The sequence below is a fragment of the Geospiza fortis genome, unplaced genomic scaffold, assembly GCF_000277835.1.
Source record: "Geospiza fortis unplaced genomic scaffold, GeoFor_1.0 scaffold54, whole genome shotgun sequence".
NCBI classification, from domain to species: Eukaryota; Metazoa; Chordata; class Aves; order Passeriformes; family Thraupidae; genus Geospiza; species Geospiza fortis.
Window position 1 is genome coordinate 14,535,154 of NW_005054301.1, and position 13,609 is coordinate 14,548,762.

The 13,609-nt window shown below is 34.8% G+C and overlaps 1 protein-coding gene across 1 annotated transcript in view; it reads left to right on the forward strand.

Annotated features, from left to right (window-relative positions):
* The window catches only part of RYR3 (ryanodine receptor 3), a 194,011-nt gene that overhangs the window by 172,110 nt on the left and 8,292 nt on the right, over positions 1-13,609 (forward strand). The window contains exons 89-97 of the mRNA XM_005417515.3: positions 1-1,035; positions 4,271-4,329; positions 5,314-5,482; positions 6,048-6,134; positions 7,874-8,071; positions 8,654-8,784; positions 11,220-11,262; positions 11,812-11,939; positions 12,816-12,876. The exon at positions 1-1,035 is cut by the window's left edge and continues 212 nt beyond it. Of these exons, the coding sequence (XP_005417572.1) occupies positions 1-1,035; positions 4,271-4,329; positions 5,314-5,482; positions 6,048-6,134; positions 7,874-8,071; positions 8,654-8,784; positions 11,220-11,262; positions 11,812-11,939; positions 12,816-12,876 (1,911 nt within the window). The remainder of the gene's footprint in view (positions 1,036-4,270; positions 4,330-5,313; positions 5,483-6,047; positions 6,135-7,873; positions 8,072-8,653; positions 8,785-11,219; positions 11,263-11,811; positions 11,940-12,815; positions 12,877-13,609) is intronic.

A 13,609-nucleotide genomic window follows, 5' to 3' on the forward strand; every position in this document is an offset into this window, starting at 1 on the left:
GTGGAAAGATTCCATGAACCAGCCAAAGACATTGGATTTAATGTAGTAGTATTGCTTACAAACCTTTCAGAGCATATGCCTAATGATCCACGCCTTCAGAGCTTACTTGAGCCTGCAGAAAGTGTTCTTAATTACTTTGAACCATACCTTGGCCGTATTGAAATAATGGGTGGGGCCAAGAAAATAGAAAGAGTTTACTTTGAAATCAGTGAATCCAGTAGAATGCAGTGGGAGAAGCCACAGGTGAAGGAATCTAAAAGACAGTTCATATTTGATGTTGTAAATGAAGGTGGAGAGCAAGAAAAAATGGAACTCTTTGTGAATTTCTGTGAAGACACAATTTTTGAAATGCAGTTAGCATCCCAGATCTCTGAAACAGATTCATCTGAGAGGCCTGAGGAGGAGGAAGAGGCAGAGCCTGCTTATGTAGTGGATATTGGAGATGATGAGGAAGAAGGAAAGTCCCTGGAACCTGCTTCAGCTTTTGCAGTGGCCTGTGTTGCAGTGAAGAAGAACGTTGCCAACTTTTTGAAAATGGTCACTGTGAAGAACCTTAGGAAACAATACAGGAAAGTAAAAAAGATGACAATAAAAGAGATGGTGAAAGTGTTTTTCTCCTTTTTCTGGCTCCTATTTGTAGGGACATTCCAAATGTTCTTTTCTATAGTGTGGGGGATATTCCAGATTCTTTGGAGCACTGTATTTGGGGGTGGCCTGGTTGAAGGAGCCAAAAACATAAAAGTTACAAAAATATTGGGGGATATGCCTGATCCAACACAGTTTGGAATCCATGATGATGTTATGGAAGCTGAAAAAGCTGAAGGTGCTGAGCATGGCATAAGAGCTGAACTCGGGGATTTTGTGAAGAGTGAAAAGGGAGAAACTGACATCATTGCAGACATTTTTGGCATTCCTACAAAGAAAGAAGGATCAAAACATGGTCATGATGCTGGACTTGGAGATATTGCAGAAATCCTTGGTACTGAGATCCAAACACCTTTGGAAAACACAGTTCATAAGAAAAAAAGATTACAGGTAAATTAAAGAGATTTTCTATTTCTTTTAAGATAATATTAATAATTATAATTACAATAATAATAAACTACTGAATCTTAATAACAGATTTATTTTATATTTAATTTGTTAATATATATTATCAGTAAGAACTTACTTTATAATCTCTACACATTTGAAAACCAACAGGAAATTTCAGCCCAATATTTAGATTTCAGTGCAGTAAATTGTTACTGTTCATTTCGACTTTATTCAAAACATAAACTGCTAGCAAATTTCTAGTCACAGTTTTTGCTTTAAATGATTTATGGTCTTGTTTATTCTGCATACCCCATTTTTTCATAGTATACTTCAATTGCTTTCACAACTTGTTATCTCCATAATAATGCCTTATCATTAACATTGTTCTTCTGTATGCTGTACATGCAATATAGTATCCTTTTTTCCTATTATTTGAAATATATTGGCCTGAATTTATTGTAAGCTTAATGTTTACTGTGTAATTATTCTTTACTCCTATTCTGATTTATAAACAATATATTTTGTTGCACTCAGCTGGACCAAAGAGAATATCTTTCTGTGTAAAAGTAGACAGAACTAAATGTCAAAACCAATTAATTTATCATATTTGGAAGGCGCTATGTTTCACTTTACATCTCAGGTCTGTTTCTACTTGTTATTAAAAAACAGCTTTTCTCTCATCATTAACCCACCTTTTTATGATATATTTTCCAGATATCTTCAAGATAAATCTAAACTGTGCAACTTCTTAGTGCATTATTTTCTCTTAATTTGTATGTTTTTCTCCAGATTCTGGTTCTTGCCTAAATGGAACTAAATTTTTTGCATTTGTTTTTCTTGTGTGTTTATTAAATCATTTTTATGTGCGGACTTGAAAATTACAGTATATTAAAATCCCGTCTCATTTAGCATAAATATAATGCAGTTGGTATTTAAAAATAACTTTTAACACAAGAATCTTGGCAGGTATAAGTAGACACATTAGAATTTTCTTCAATAGTTGAAGTAAGTATTTTAATTCAGACCTGAATAAAGTTTAGAATATGCTTTGCTTTACTTTGATTTATACATTTCTTACAGATGTGTTTGATACTACTGATGAAAATGCTCTGTAATTTTTGCAGGTAGTTTGAGTCATTCATGTGAAGTCAGTTTGCAATTTATCCAGCTTTTACCTTTGATATGTTAGGTAGTGAAACTTATCAAAGCAGTGTTTGCACTAATTCTGTATTACAGGAATTGCTATTCATCTCACATTGTGTATATAAATGCTCACATAATCTAGATAGAGGAGTGGATGTAAAGAATAAGTGGAGCTCAAAGCAGAAACAGCAGTGTAAGAATCAAAAATTCCCTTCAAGAAGTCACTATGTCTTTCTTAGGCACCTGCAATGATAAAATTCACACAAGTGGATAGTAATACAAAATCAGGTCTAGATACTGGAAAATTGTACTGATAAGGTCAGTGACACTTACCACATAGCCAGAGAAACTGCAAAATAATCTATGGAAGCATATATGATGGTGTCTTTCAGGAGTTTGCTTTTACTGTAAGGCTCTGCAGGAATCTCAGAGTTATGTGGGTTCAAAAATTAGAAAAGTAGTAGTGACATAACAGTTTGCTGATAAATCTAATTATTGGTAGCAATAAAATCAAGTGCTAACTGTGAAGTTACCTTAAAATAACAGATAAAAATCAGGTAAGTGATCAATACAGGAATTTTATCTGTAAAATGCTTCATTTTGATCTCATTGTTACTGTTTGAGTATGAAATCTTGGGAATATAACTGAATTGTACAACATTATCATGTTCAATGATGATGTCAGTCAAGCAAACTGAAATTTTGAATTGTTGAGAAAGGAAGAGAAGAAGCCCCCACATTATTATGCTCCATGAATCTTAATTTATCTGTGTCTTGAAGACCAGGTTCCCTCAGTTCAAAAAGAGTGTGACAAAACTGGAAAAGATTCAGTGAAGATCAATGAGCTGTTAAAGCTACATATGGAACAAATCTTGTCTATGGAATTAAGAAAGTTAAGGTTCTTCAGTCTGGGAAAGAGAAAATTGAGAGCATATATGGATAAGATGAATAGGGATTTATTCATTCTTCTACCACTCCATCTTTTAGAAGAATTAGGCATCATCAAATGATCTCTCAATTACCCTCCACCAGCTAGAGATCTTAGGGGAGATTCTTTGTGAGAGAGTTACAACTGCATTGTTTACTAGGAGAAGTTCCACCAGACAATATGTGAGATACACAAGGGAAGATAATAAATTCTTTCCTATATCCTTTTCCCACATATTTGTGAGAGATAGGCATCCAGATGAGTAGTGGCAGAAACTTTAGATAAGTGTATATATGTGTTAACTGGAAATGTAGGACCAAGAGACAACTGCTCTCCAAGCACTTCAAGAGAATACAGAAGAGGATTAAGAGTTAGGTTCTTGCAAAAGGAAATGGAGACAAATTTCAGCCCTTTAGATTTCTTTCTGAGTTAGGACCTGCATCTCTTGGACTTCCATTGAAGCTTAGATACTCAAACTGCATTTGAAATGAGTTAACTTTGATCTTGTAACACCCAGCCTAAAGGTGTGTGACATCCAGGTCCCAGCTTCTTTGCTGCAGTTAGCCATATGTAAAGTTCTGCATTGGTTCTTCCCTATCTCAAGGGAAAGCTGTAAACACAACAATTAAGAGGGTTCTGTGGTGTGCCAATCTCATCAGCCCAGATGAGATAAACAGCTTGAAGAAAACATTGTGTAAGAAGAAGTTGTTTGTCTGTTTTGAGTTGCATTATTTGATCACAGCCAAGTAATTGAGTTTTGTAATATCTGATATTCACAGAAATGTTTTTCAGATTTTTGATGATAACATTAATATATTGTTTCTAGTTTCAATCAGTAACTCCACTTTGTGGGTGACCTTAGTATCAGGATATGATCTGGATGTAAACTTCATCCTCAGCTGGTCACATAATTTGCCTGATCACCGTGTATAATTAAGTTGTTCAGACAACTGGAGTAGTTAGAGTATTGATAACACTATACAGAAAAAAATTCTGCCTTTTTCACTGTTAAAATATAGCCTGAGCTCCCTACCTTAAAAAATCAAACACTTTAAAAGTGCACAGTTCTACAAAAATATTACTTATTATTTTGTTTGTTTCTTAGAAGAAAATAACTAAAGTTATTGAATGGATCAATTTTGACAGTTAAAATACTTTTCCCAGATATCTGAAATTGCAAAAGAAGCTGGAACACAAAGAAAAGCAGAAGCTGAGAAGGCTGAGTAAGTTAATTTTACAAAATTCCCGTTTGACTCCTTGGTACTTCCTAATGCTAAATAATTTGGCAAAAAAACCACAAGAAATGCTCAGTTTTCAAAGAACTTTATGTACACTTCGTCTCATCAGTATTTTGAAAATATACTAAGGAGTACATACTAAGTATTTTGCAAATATACTAAAAGATGGCAGACCATGTCACCAGGCAACACAATGGCAATTTGATTTTTGTGGCTCTTGACAATTATGCATGTATAGATCCGTGGCCATTGTCTTTCTAAAAATTCCCATAATTTCCTTTAAAAATGAGCACTAGTCTTAAAAACCTCTGCAACTTATTATGCTTTCTGCTTTTCCTACTACCCACTACAATTTTCATGGAATTTTTATTGGACCATTAAAACACAAGGTTTAACTAACCCAACTATTTTTATTTATTGCTGTTTTTATCAGATCTTGACAGTAGATACATTCCTTTGTCCAGTCATCCTATATATGACTGCTAAACAATATTTAAAATATTTACCTTGCTTTAGCAGCATCCTACTTTTGAGGAGCATCCTGTCTGCCTGGACCTGCAGCCACATTGTAGTAAAAGATTTAAATATTTTTTACAGACACACAAAAGCTGTCTAAGAGATTCTAACAGATTCAAAAGCTATACATAATTATATTTTTTTCCATTTTGCTTCATGTTTAAAATACTTACCTCAGAGTCATTTGTCTTTCTCCTCTTATCTGCCAAAGTTAATTTTTTTAAGCATCTCATAAAGATCTATACTTTAAGACAATCATATTGATGCCTCAACATTTTGTCACACATATGGAAACCCAGGTTTTGAGGTTTTTTGTTAGTAACTAAATTCCTCTAATGCTACATACAGTATAAAAACTAAATTTTAAAGCCAAAATTTATGAACTCAAATTCATTTGAAATGAATGCATTTACATTTGGCTAGATATTTTTGTTTAGTTAACCTTCCTTCTAGCATGGAAGATGGTGAGAAACAAGATAAAGCAAAGGAAGTACAATCTGAGCAGCTAGAAGAGGGGAAAATTAAGAAAAAGAAGAGAAGGCATGGACAAAAAATTGAGAAACCAGAGGCTGTTATGGCTAACTTCTTCAAAGCTTTGGAAATTTATCAGACAAAAATGCTTGTAAGTTTGTCTTAAATTCTTTAATAATTGAATTGAATTTTCTTTATAGAACCAAATTTTGATAATTAGGATCAATGTTCAGATGATTGGCTGTAGTCAGTCTGTTGTGATTTTATAATACTTTTTAGAGTTATACAATTGAGTGTTTCTGTGTGTAATTTGTAACAGGACATATTAGCCTCTTGAACTCCTTTTTAGGAGATCCCTATTTTCTATAATCTAACTTCTAGAGTGTTTCAGTCTACTTTGTGTTTTAGTTTGTTCTTAAAACCACGAAATGTTGAGTTCTCTGAAAACTCTCAAGCAGTTTTTTGGCAGCATTCTAACATATCTTTCCACACTTTCTGTTCCAGACTCTCTGACTTATAATTTTAAACCATTCTTTAAATTTCATTTATCATGAAAAAGGGGAATAGGCTGCCAAGAAATGCTCTTGCTCATTATAACTGGTGTATGAAGGAAACACAATTATGTATTTACTGTTTTAAAAATCTTGCTATCTGTTTTTCTTCTTTTGATATTACTCACGGGCTACCTTTAATTACTTTTTATTTTTTACTTTCAGCATTACTTGGCAAGAAATTTTTACAACTTAAGGTTTCTTGCTCTATTTGTTGCATTTGCCATCAATTTTATTCTTCTGTTTTACAAGGTAAGATAACATTGTTATTTAAATATTTTTGTTAGTACCAGAAGATACAATAATTTAATGTTGGTACTATTCTGTTTTTATTTTATTCAGGCTAAATGAAAAGAGATTTATTTAATTTCTCCTTTATAGTTGAGTTTCTAGGCACTTTTCCATTTAATCACATAAGTCTGTTATTGTTTGGACTGTTGATCTTGTTCTGTGAAAATTGAAATAGACTAAAATAATTCAAATATCAAAACTGTTGAAATATTTTTTTAATTTGTTCTCAAGATATTAAAAGACTTCAGTTAATCTGGTTATTCTCAGTTACTTTTTTTTTTATAGTAGGCTACAGCTCTTTTTGTCTAGCTCACTGATGAAGAAGGCTATACATTCACAGTTTAAACTTAATCTTAGAGGTTCACCTGAATATGCAGTTGTTTTAGGTTCTGATGATACCAGATGATACAAAGTAGAACATCCTCAGCAGCCTCCACCAATTTCTTTAATGAATCTTCACAGCCTTGAAACAGGTTAGAATTCAATAAATAGAATTCCCATCCATAAAAGCCTCATTTTTCCCCCTTTCCACACTGAAGTCTGGAAGAAGAGTTCTGATTTATCTGTATCCTGAAATCTGGACCTTTTGATTTTCCCCTCCTAGATATAGAATGAAAGTTGTAATAAGCTGATGAACCTTGTGTTTTCCAATATTACATATTCTATTACATATTCTGTTACTTCAAACAAAAACTTCAACAACAAAAGCAGCTGTCTGAACATTCAGTCTAGAAATAACTGAGTCCTGTTCTCAAATAACTTGAAATGCAACCCTGTAACACAATTACATTTTCAGAGGCGGGGCAGGTAAAGATGTACAAAGCTCTTGGAAACTGGGCAGAATGCATGTTCCAGGAGAAAGATGTCATGGCTGTTTGGGGCTTTCTCCTTGTCTCTTCCTTTCTTTCCCACAGGGTTAGAGAAGATGGACTTCAAATATACATGTAGAATTCTGCTTTTGTCTATGCCAGTGTCCTTTTCTCCTCATTCTCTTCTGCTTTTCTTTGAGTCTGGTGGGCGACAACCCATTCTGTTGAAGAGCAAGGACAAAAGTTCCTGTCTATCAGTGCAAGTCCATCTGTCATACATAAGAAAGGGTCAGTGGGAGTCAAACAGGACTGAACAGGACTTTAGCTTTCAGATAAAGCTGTCAAAAAAGCACCCATAGGGATTTCATTTTAAAGGGCAGGTTTTTAAAGTCATTGGAAGAATTTAGGGCAGTAGGTCAGCTGATGAAATACTGTATATAATTTGTAAGCTCTAAACTGAGTCATGAAATAAAAAGTTATGGACAGTGTGTACACTGTTTATAATATGAAAATTATATGAAAAATTTTGCTTCTTTTTAGACTCGAGCAATCAGGAACTATATAGATTACATAAAAACTCTGAATTCAGTCATAATAGATAACCCTTTTATTCCTTGCTTCTTCCAAGAAATAGTTTTTGCATAACTTTTTCATATGTTTTGGTTTTGCTACAGCATTGTTAGAGAGATTTGTAAACTGTCTGTATTTTCTTTGTCCAGATTTTCTTTTCAGTGACATGACATGAAGTGGAGACTTATGCTTTGTAAATGAAGAATGTTTAAAGCTAATGATCTATCATCTTCCTTTGAGCAGGCTTTGAAAACATCATTTGTCATTAAAGGAAAAGCTTTTAAGTTTATTTTGTTTTCAATGTGCTTGAATTTTTCTCAGGTGACAGAAGAGCCACTTGATGAAATAGAGGAAGATTCTAATCTCTGGAACTCCTTTGCTGAAGAGGAAGAAGACGAGGGCATGGTGTTTTTTGTTTTAGAAGAAAGTACTGGCTACATGGCACCTGCTCTCAGAGCACTGGCAGTTATTCATACTGTCATCTCCTTTGTCTGCGTGATTGGATATTACTGCCTAAAGGCAAGTTCTTAATCTTACTGCTAATCTGTTTGTTAAACATTGGTTATGTCCCAAGGTGGTTGGTGGTGCTAATACTGGAATAGCATTTGTACCTAGCTGTTCACAAATTCTCACTGCTCAATAGGTAGATGTTTTCCTCCTGTATTCTGGCCAGCAGAAATAGAGCTAACTTTCTTCCTAGCAGTGTGTGTGTGTTTTGGATTTGTGGTTAAAATAGTGCAGGTAACACAGCCACATTTGGTTATTGCTGGACAGTGTTTGCACAGTGTGAGTGCTCTGTCTTTGCTTTACCCACTCTGTGCATCCCTCAGCAGGTATGTTGGGAGGGGTCACAGCCAGGACAGCTGAGCCAACCAACCAGAGGGATATTCCATGGCATGGAACATCATTCTCAGCAATAAAAATCTGTGTGTGGGGAAGGGTTGGGGCTTGACTGCCGAGGTGGCCATTGCTCAGAGGCTGCCTAGGCATTGATCTGCCTAGTGTGGGAGATTCTAGTGTGATGTTTGTCTCACATTTTTGTGTTACAAAGAACCAAAAATACATAAACCATTACAAAGATGGCCACCATCACTTTCACAGGTCCCTCTGGTTGTGTTCAAGAGAGAAAAGGAGGTGGCTAGAAAGCTGGAATTTGATGGACTATATATAACTGAACAACCAAGTGAGGATGATATTAAAGGACAATGGGATCGCCTTGTTATCAATACTCCGTAAGTAAAACTAGACTCTATGTAAACTGCTTATGATATTATAGCTCATTAGCCACTGATCTAGAACTTTCCTGTCCACCTGTCACTTAGTTCATCTAAAAGAAAGGCATTTATCCCCTTGTATTAGATGCTACAGTAGTAGATTCTAACATGAAATCCTCTATTATCTGTTTATTTAATAAATACTATGATAACACATATATTCCACTTCCTTTTCATTTTCTAGGATTTGCAAGGATTAGGTATTTTACCTCAAAATATCTCTCCAAGACATTTCACATATTAGTCTCTGTTGAGAAACTTTTAAAAGACAAAGTCTTTAAAAAGATAACTTTCATCCTTTCCAGTGACTATTTCACTTGGACAGTGTATATATTCTCCTCCCTTTCTTTCCCATTCTTTGGTAAAGAAATTTGTACATGACAAGAGGAGTAAATCTAGTGGAAAATAGCATTCCTAGAATTTGAGTAGGTCTGACAGGAATATCTGTCAAGTTGTGGTATTAGCAAATACTGTAGTAGTCATATACTGATTCTAAGTCTCGGTAAGCTGCAGCAGTTTGTAGGAGTAGCACAGACAAACACAGCAAGTCAGCTCTCTTCCCACAGAAAAAGTGCCTTGACTACAGCCTGCTTTTCAGAATTTGCTGGTAGGTTTTGATTAGCAGTTAGGAAGAAGTTCTTTACTATAACAGTGAGACACTTAAACAGGTTGCCCAGAGAAGCTGTGGATGCCCCAGCCCTGGAAGTGTCCAAGGCCAGGCTGGATGAGGCTCAGAGCAACCTGGTCTAGTGGAAGCTGGCCCTGCCCCTGGCAGGTAGTTGATGATCTTTAAGGTCCCTTCTATCTATGCTTCCATGATAGAATGGAATTTTGAATTTCTAAAATACTTGAAATTTTGTAATGCTTTGTTTTCCTACACCTAAGTTTTAAGTATTTTTCTTAATTTTATTCAGCAATATGAACTAGCACATATTATTGAAGTTACAACCAAAGCTAATTGGGAAACTGGAGAGCTTGCTTATTTTCCAACCAGTTTGTATCACTATTGATAGCAACCCATCTAGATACCCAGTAAGTTAATCTTCAGCAAACACAAGAAAGAATTAATGAAATACATTGTCAGTTTATCGCTAATGACATGCTGTACAGTCTGTTCTCAGCATGTTTCACTGTCTACTGAAGTTAAACAAAAGATTAAGACTAATTTAAGCAGGATAATCCTTCCCTCTAATGTTAACTGAGTCTCGAGGTTTAGTACAAGTACTGTATGATCAGAATAACCACTGCTGGAGGGTACCCAATGTTCTGTATAAACTGAAATGTGCTTTCTATAATGGGAAAAAAGCAATTAAAAGTGCAAAAGATGTACCCTGACAAATTATTGGAGTTTCCTGTAAAAGAGATAGACACAAGCTGGCTACACTATGACATATTTTGCTTAAAAGCCTGAGAAATCAAGCAAAAAAATAATACAGAGCATTGGAGTAGAATATACCATCCATTTGAGTTACTAGAAGCATTTGCCTTTATTTGGATTAATTTAATTCAGAATTCCAATTCAGAAAGGTAAAAGTTGGAGCATAGTCATTGGGAAGTTTGCCTCACATCCCAGCAGAACATTGTTGTGGAATCTCATTTTTCTTGTGCTAGCATTTGCTTTATATTAGCAATACTGTCCTTTAGTTTAAATAGATATTTTTCTCTTTTGCATTCCTGCATATTGTCTAAACTCAGTCTCAACTCAGTGTTATTTCCAGGAAATAACGAGAGAAAAATCTTAAATTTTGTAGTGTTTCCTGCTAACTGGTATTCCTCAAAACAGGTATAACAGACAGTAAGATCATTAGAATGAGCAGTTCCAGGATACTGATATATATATATATATTTGCTATATATTGGCAAATGATCTTGAATTTTCTTGGCAAGTTCAAGATTTTTATATATTCTGTTGGCAAACCGTTGACTAGTTCTCAAGTGTTCAGCCTCTGTTTGAAATGTAATCCAATGAACTAAAAAATTATTTATCCTTTAAGATTCTCCTATTTTTCTCTGAAATCTGGTTTGATTTTTATGGATAGAGGTGATAAAATATTTATTTAGTAGATGAATAATATTACAGTGACTAACCTGCTACAAAGGAATTGTTAAACTTATCAGGTGATAGTATTTTGCCTGCCAACCTTTGTAGCCAATCATATTTGTGAATGGGAAAAACAAAGGGGGTTTGGAGGGGCAAGATTATATTGCAATAAATTATGATTAGTAACAGCTGTTGTCCCCATGAAAAGAAATCATTCTCCTAATCTGAAGTGCAGTGAGTGAAAAAAATTTGCAATGACCAGAAATGTGGCATTTTCTCTTTTTTTCATTGTTTTGTTTCCTTTCCCCTAACAAGGTAAATAACTTGAAATATCTTTGCCTTATCTATGTAGGTCCTTCCCTAACAATTACTGGGACAAATTTGTGAAACGGAAGGTAGGCTTTTTATATTTCTATTATGCTTTCCAGAGCAATAATCTACTATTTGATTAATTTGGATATCCATATGCTTCTGTACTCATAAATACAGAAATAACAGAGAACTGGAATTTGTTTTGTGTAAGTTGTTGTGTTAAATGTCTCCGTGAAAAGGCAGCTGTGGTGTAGGTGGGAGGAAGGAGGAAGACAGTAGGCTGTGGTTTCCTTCCTAGACTCAGACATTCGAAATAACTTTGTGCTGTCAATCAGCCAGCAGGTCTAATTTGCAATCATTGTCATCTTTAGGATACAAAGCCCCCTCATTGCCCTAAAAAAAGAAAAACATGCCAGCTTAAACGACAGAAAATTATACATAAGCTTTCAGATAATAGCCTTTAATGCTTCTATTTTTCTTTTTTATGCTCCCCTGGTTTCCTAGGAGTTCTTACTGTTCTAGCAGTGTTCATTGTGAAGGACTTTTTTAATTCCTGAAAACTACTGGTCTAGAGTAGGTGAATGTCACTGAGGAGTTTCTGTGAGCAAAACCTTCTGTTTTTCCCCTTCTAGGTTATTAACAAGTATGGAGATTTATACGGAGCAGAGCGCATTGCAGAACTTCTGGGTTTGGACAAAAGTGCCCTTGACTTTAGTCCAGTGGAAGAGAGTGAACCAGAAGAGGCATCTCTTGTTTCATGGTACGACTTCTCAGCTTCACAGACAGATTACGTGTTGGAATAATTTCATCATCAAAGATAAAAATGGATTTCATTTTGAAACTGTTGTGATGTTTTCCTCAACATGGAGAATTCCAATGGATGAGTCTTCCTAGTGTGGAAGTAAAATAAAATAGCTTTTTGTTTGTTTTAAAACACAGGTGTGTTACAAAAGTAAGAAAAAAAATCAGCAAATTTATGCTGACTGATATAGTTGGTCACTCTTTTGTTTTAAACAATAAATAATGCAGCATTTTTAAGGTCTTACAACAAAGTTTATAAACCAGTGGACTGATAACAGGTATCTAGTACGGATTCAGAGAGGTTTTCCTGACTTAGTCGTCAGTCAAGATGAGAGCTTGAAATTGTCCCAGTCCCAAGTGATTTATGCTCCTACAAGACTTGGTTTTCTCAATGTGTAAGATGCACAAGAAAGATTTCCCTTTGCATGCCATCCAATGGCTGATAAAATATTTAGAATATTGTAGAAGGCATTACCTTTTCACTTGGTTATTCTGGGAATATTTTACACTAGACAGACACTACATATTTTACACTACACTCAATTTAAACAATCTGTATTCCACATTTCCCTACTTTTGGCATAGATCTTAAGTTTTTAAGTCTGGAATGTGGAAGTATCATTTTTCCTGAAATTGTTACATCCGTTTTGTTGGTTTAGAAACTCTTTATCGTGCTCAGAATTAATGAATACTCTGAAAAATGAAGTACCCAGATCACTCAAAAAATCAACAATTATTCTAAAGTGAAGTGCCACAACCAGTCTGTTGTTTATAAATACAGAATTCAATACTTATTTTTAACATTTATGCATTTCAAAAATTGTTTATTTCTTAGGCTAAGCTCCATTGATACAAAGTACCACATTTGGAAGCTCGGAGTTGTTTTCACTGATAATGTGAGTATGTTGGCCTAGATGAATATGCTTTGATTTACTCTAAACATGTATGTCCTCCACCATCTGCTTTTGTTTCAACAAACATACACAAATAATATTGCATTACAGAGCAATTTTAAAATATTTTTTTCTGCCTTGTGATAGAACTAAAGGACGTTTTACTCAGAATTATATATTGCACATTATAGATGGTTATAACTGCTATTATAGTACATTATTTATTAAATTCATGGTTTTAAATGTAGTTCAATTATTATTGTTATGTTACTTGCCCATATAAGTGACAGATTTCTTTGGTTCAACCTCAAGGAGTAACCCAGAGGAGCATTTCCTTTCAATTAAAGAATCTACACACACCTCTGGGGGTGCTAGAAATCCCTGCCATTAAAAAGCAGGACTGAGTTTTTACAACATAAAGTGATTGAATGGATTTCACATGTTCCCAGGCTAGTCATGCTAGCTCAACAGAGCACCATTCATCTTAAAATAAGTTATTAGTACCACGACTCATTGGTTGCTCTATCAGGAAACACCTGCCTTCCACATCCCTACAGTGCCAGTAGCTGTCAAGATACACAGATTTTTCACATCCTTGTGATGTCTGTTTTTGGGGTTGTTGAGTGAGGCTGGTCTCAGCATTTTTCAACAGCAAAAGCAGGGTGACCTCCCACTCCATCAGTGGTAATTTTCAAAAGCTGGCTGAAGATTCAGCTGTTTAATCCCTACGTAGGCA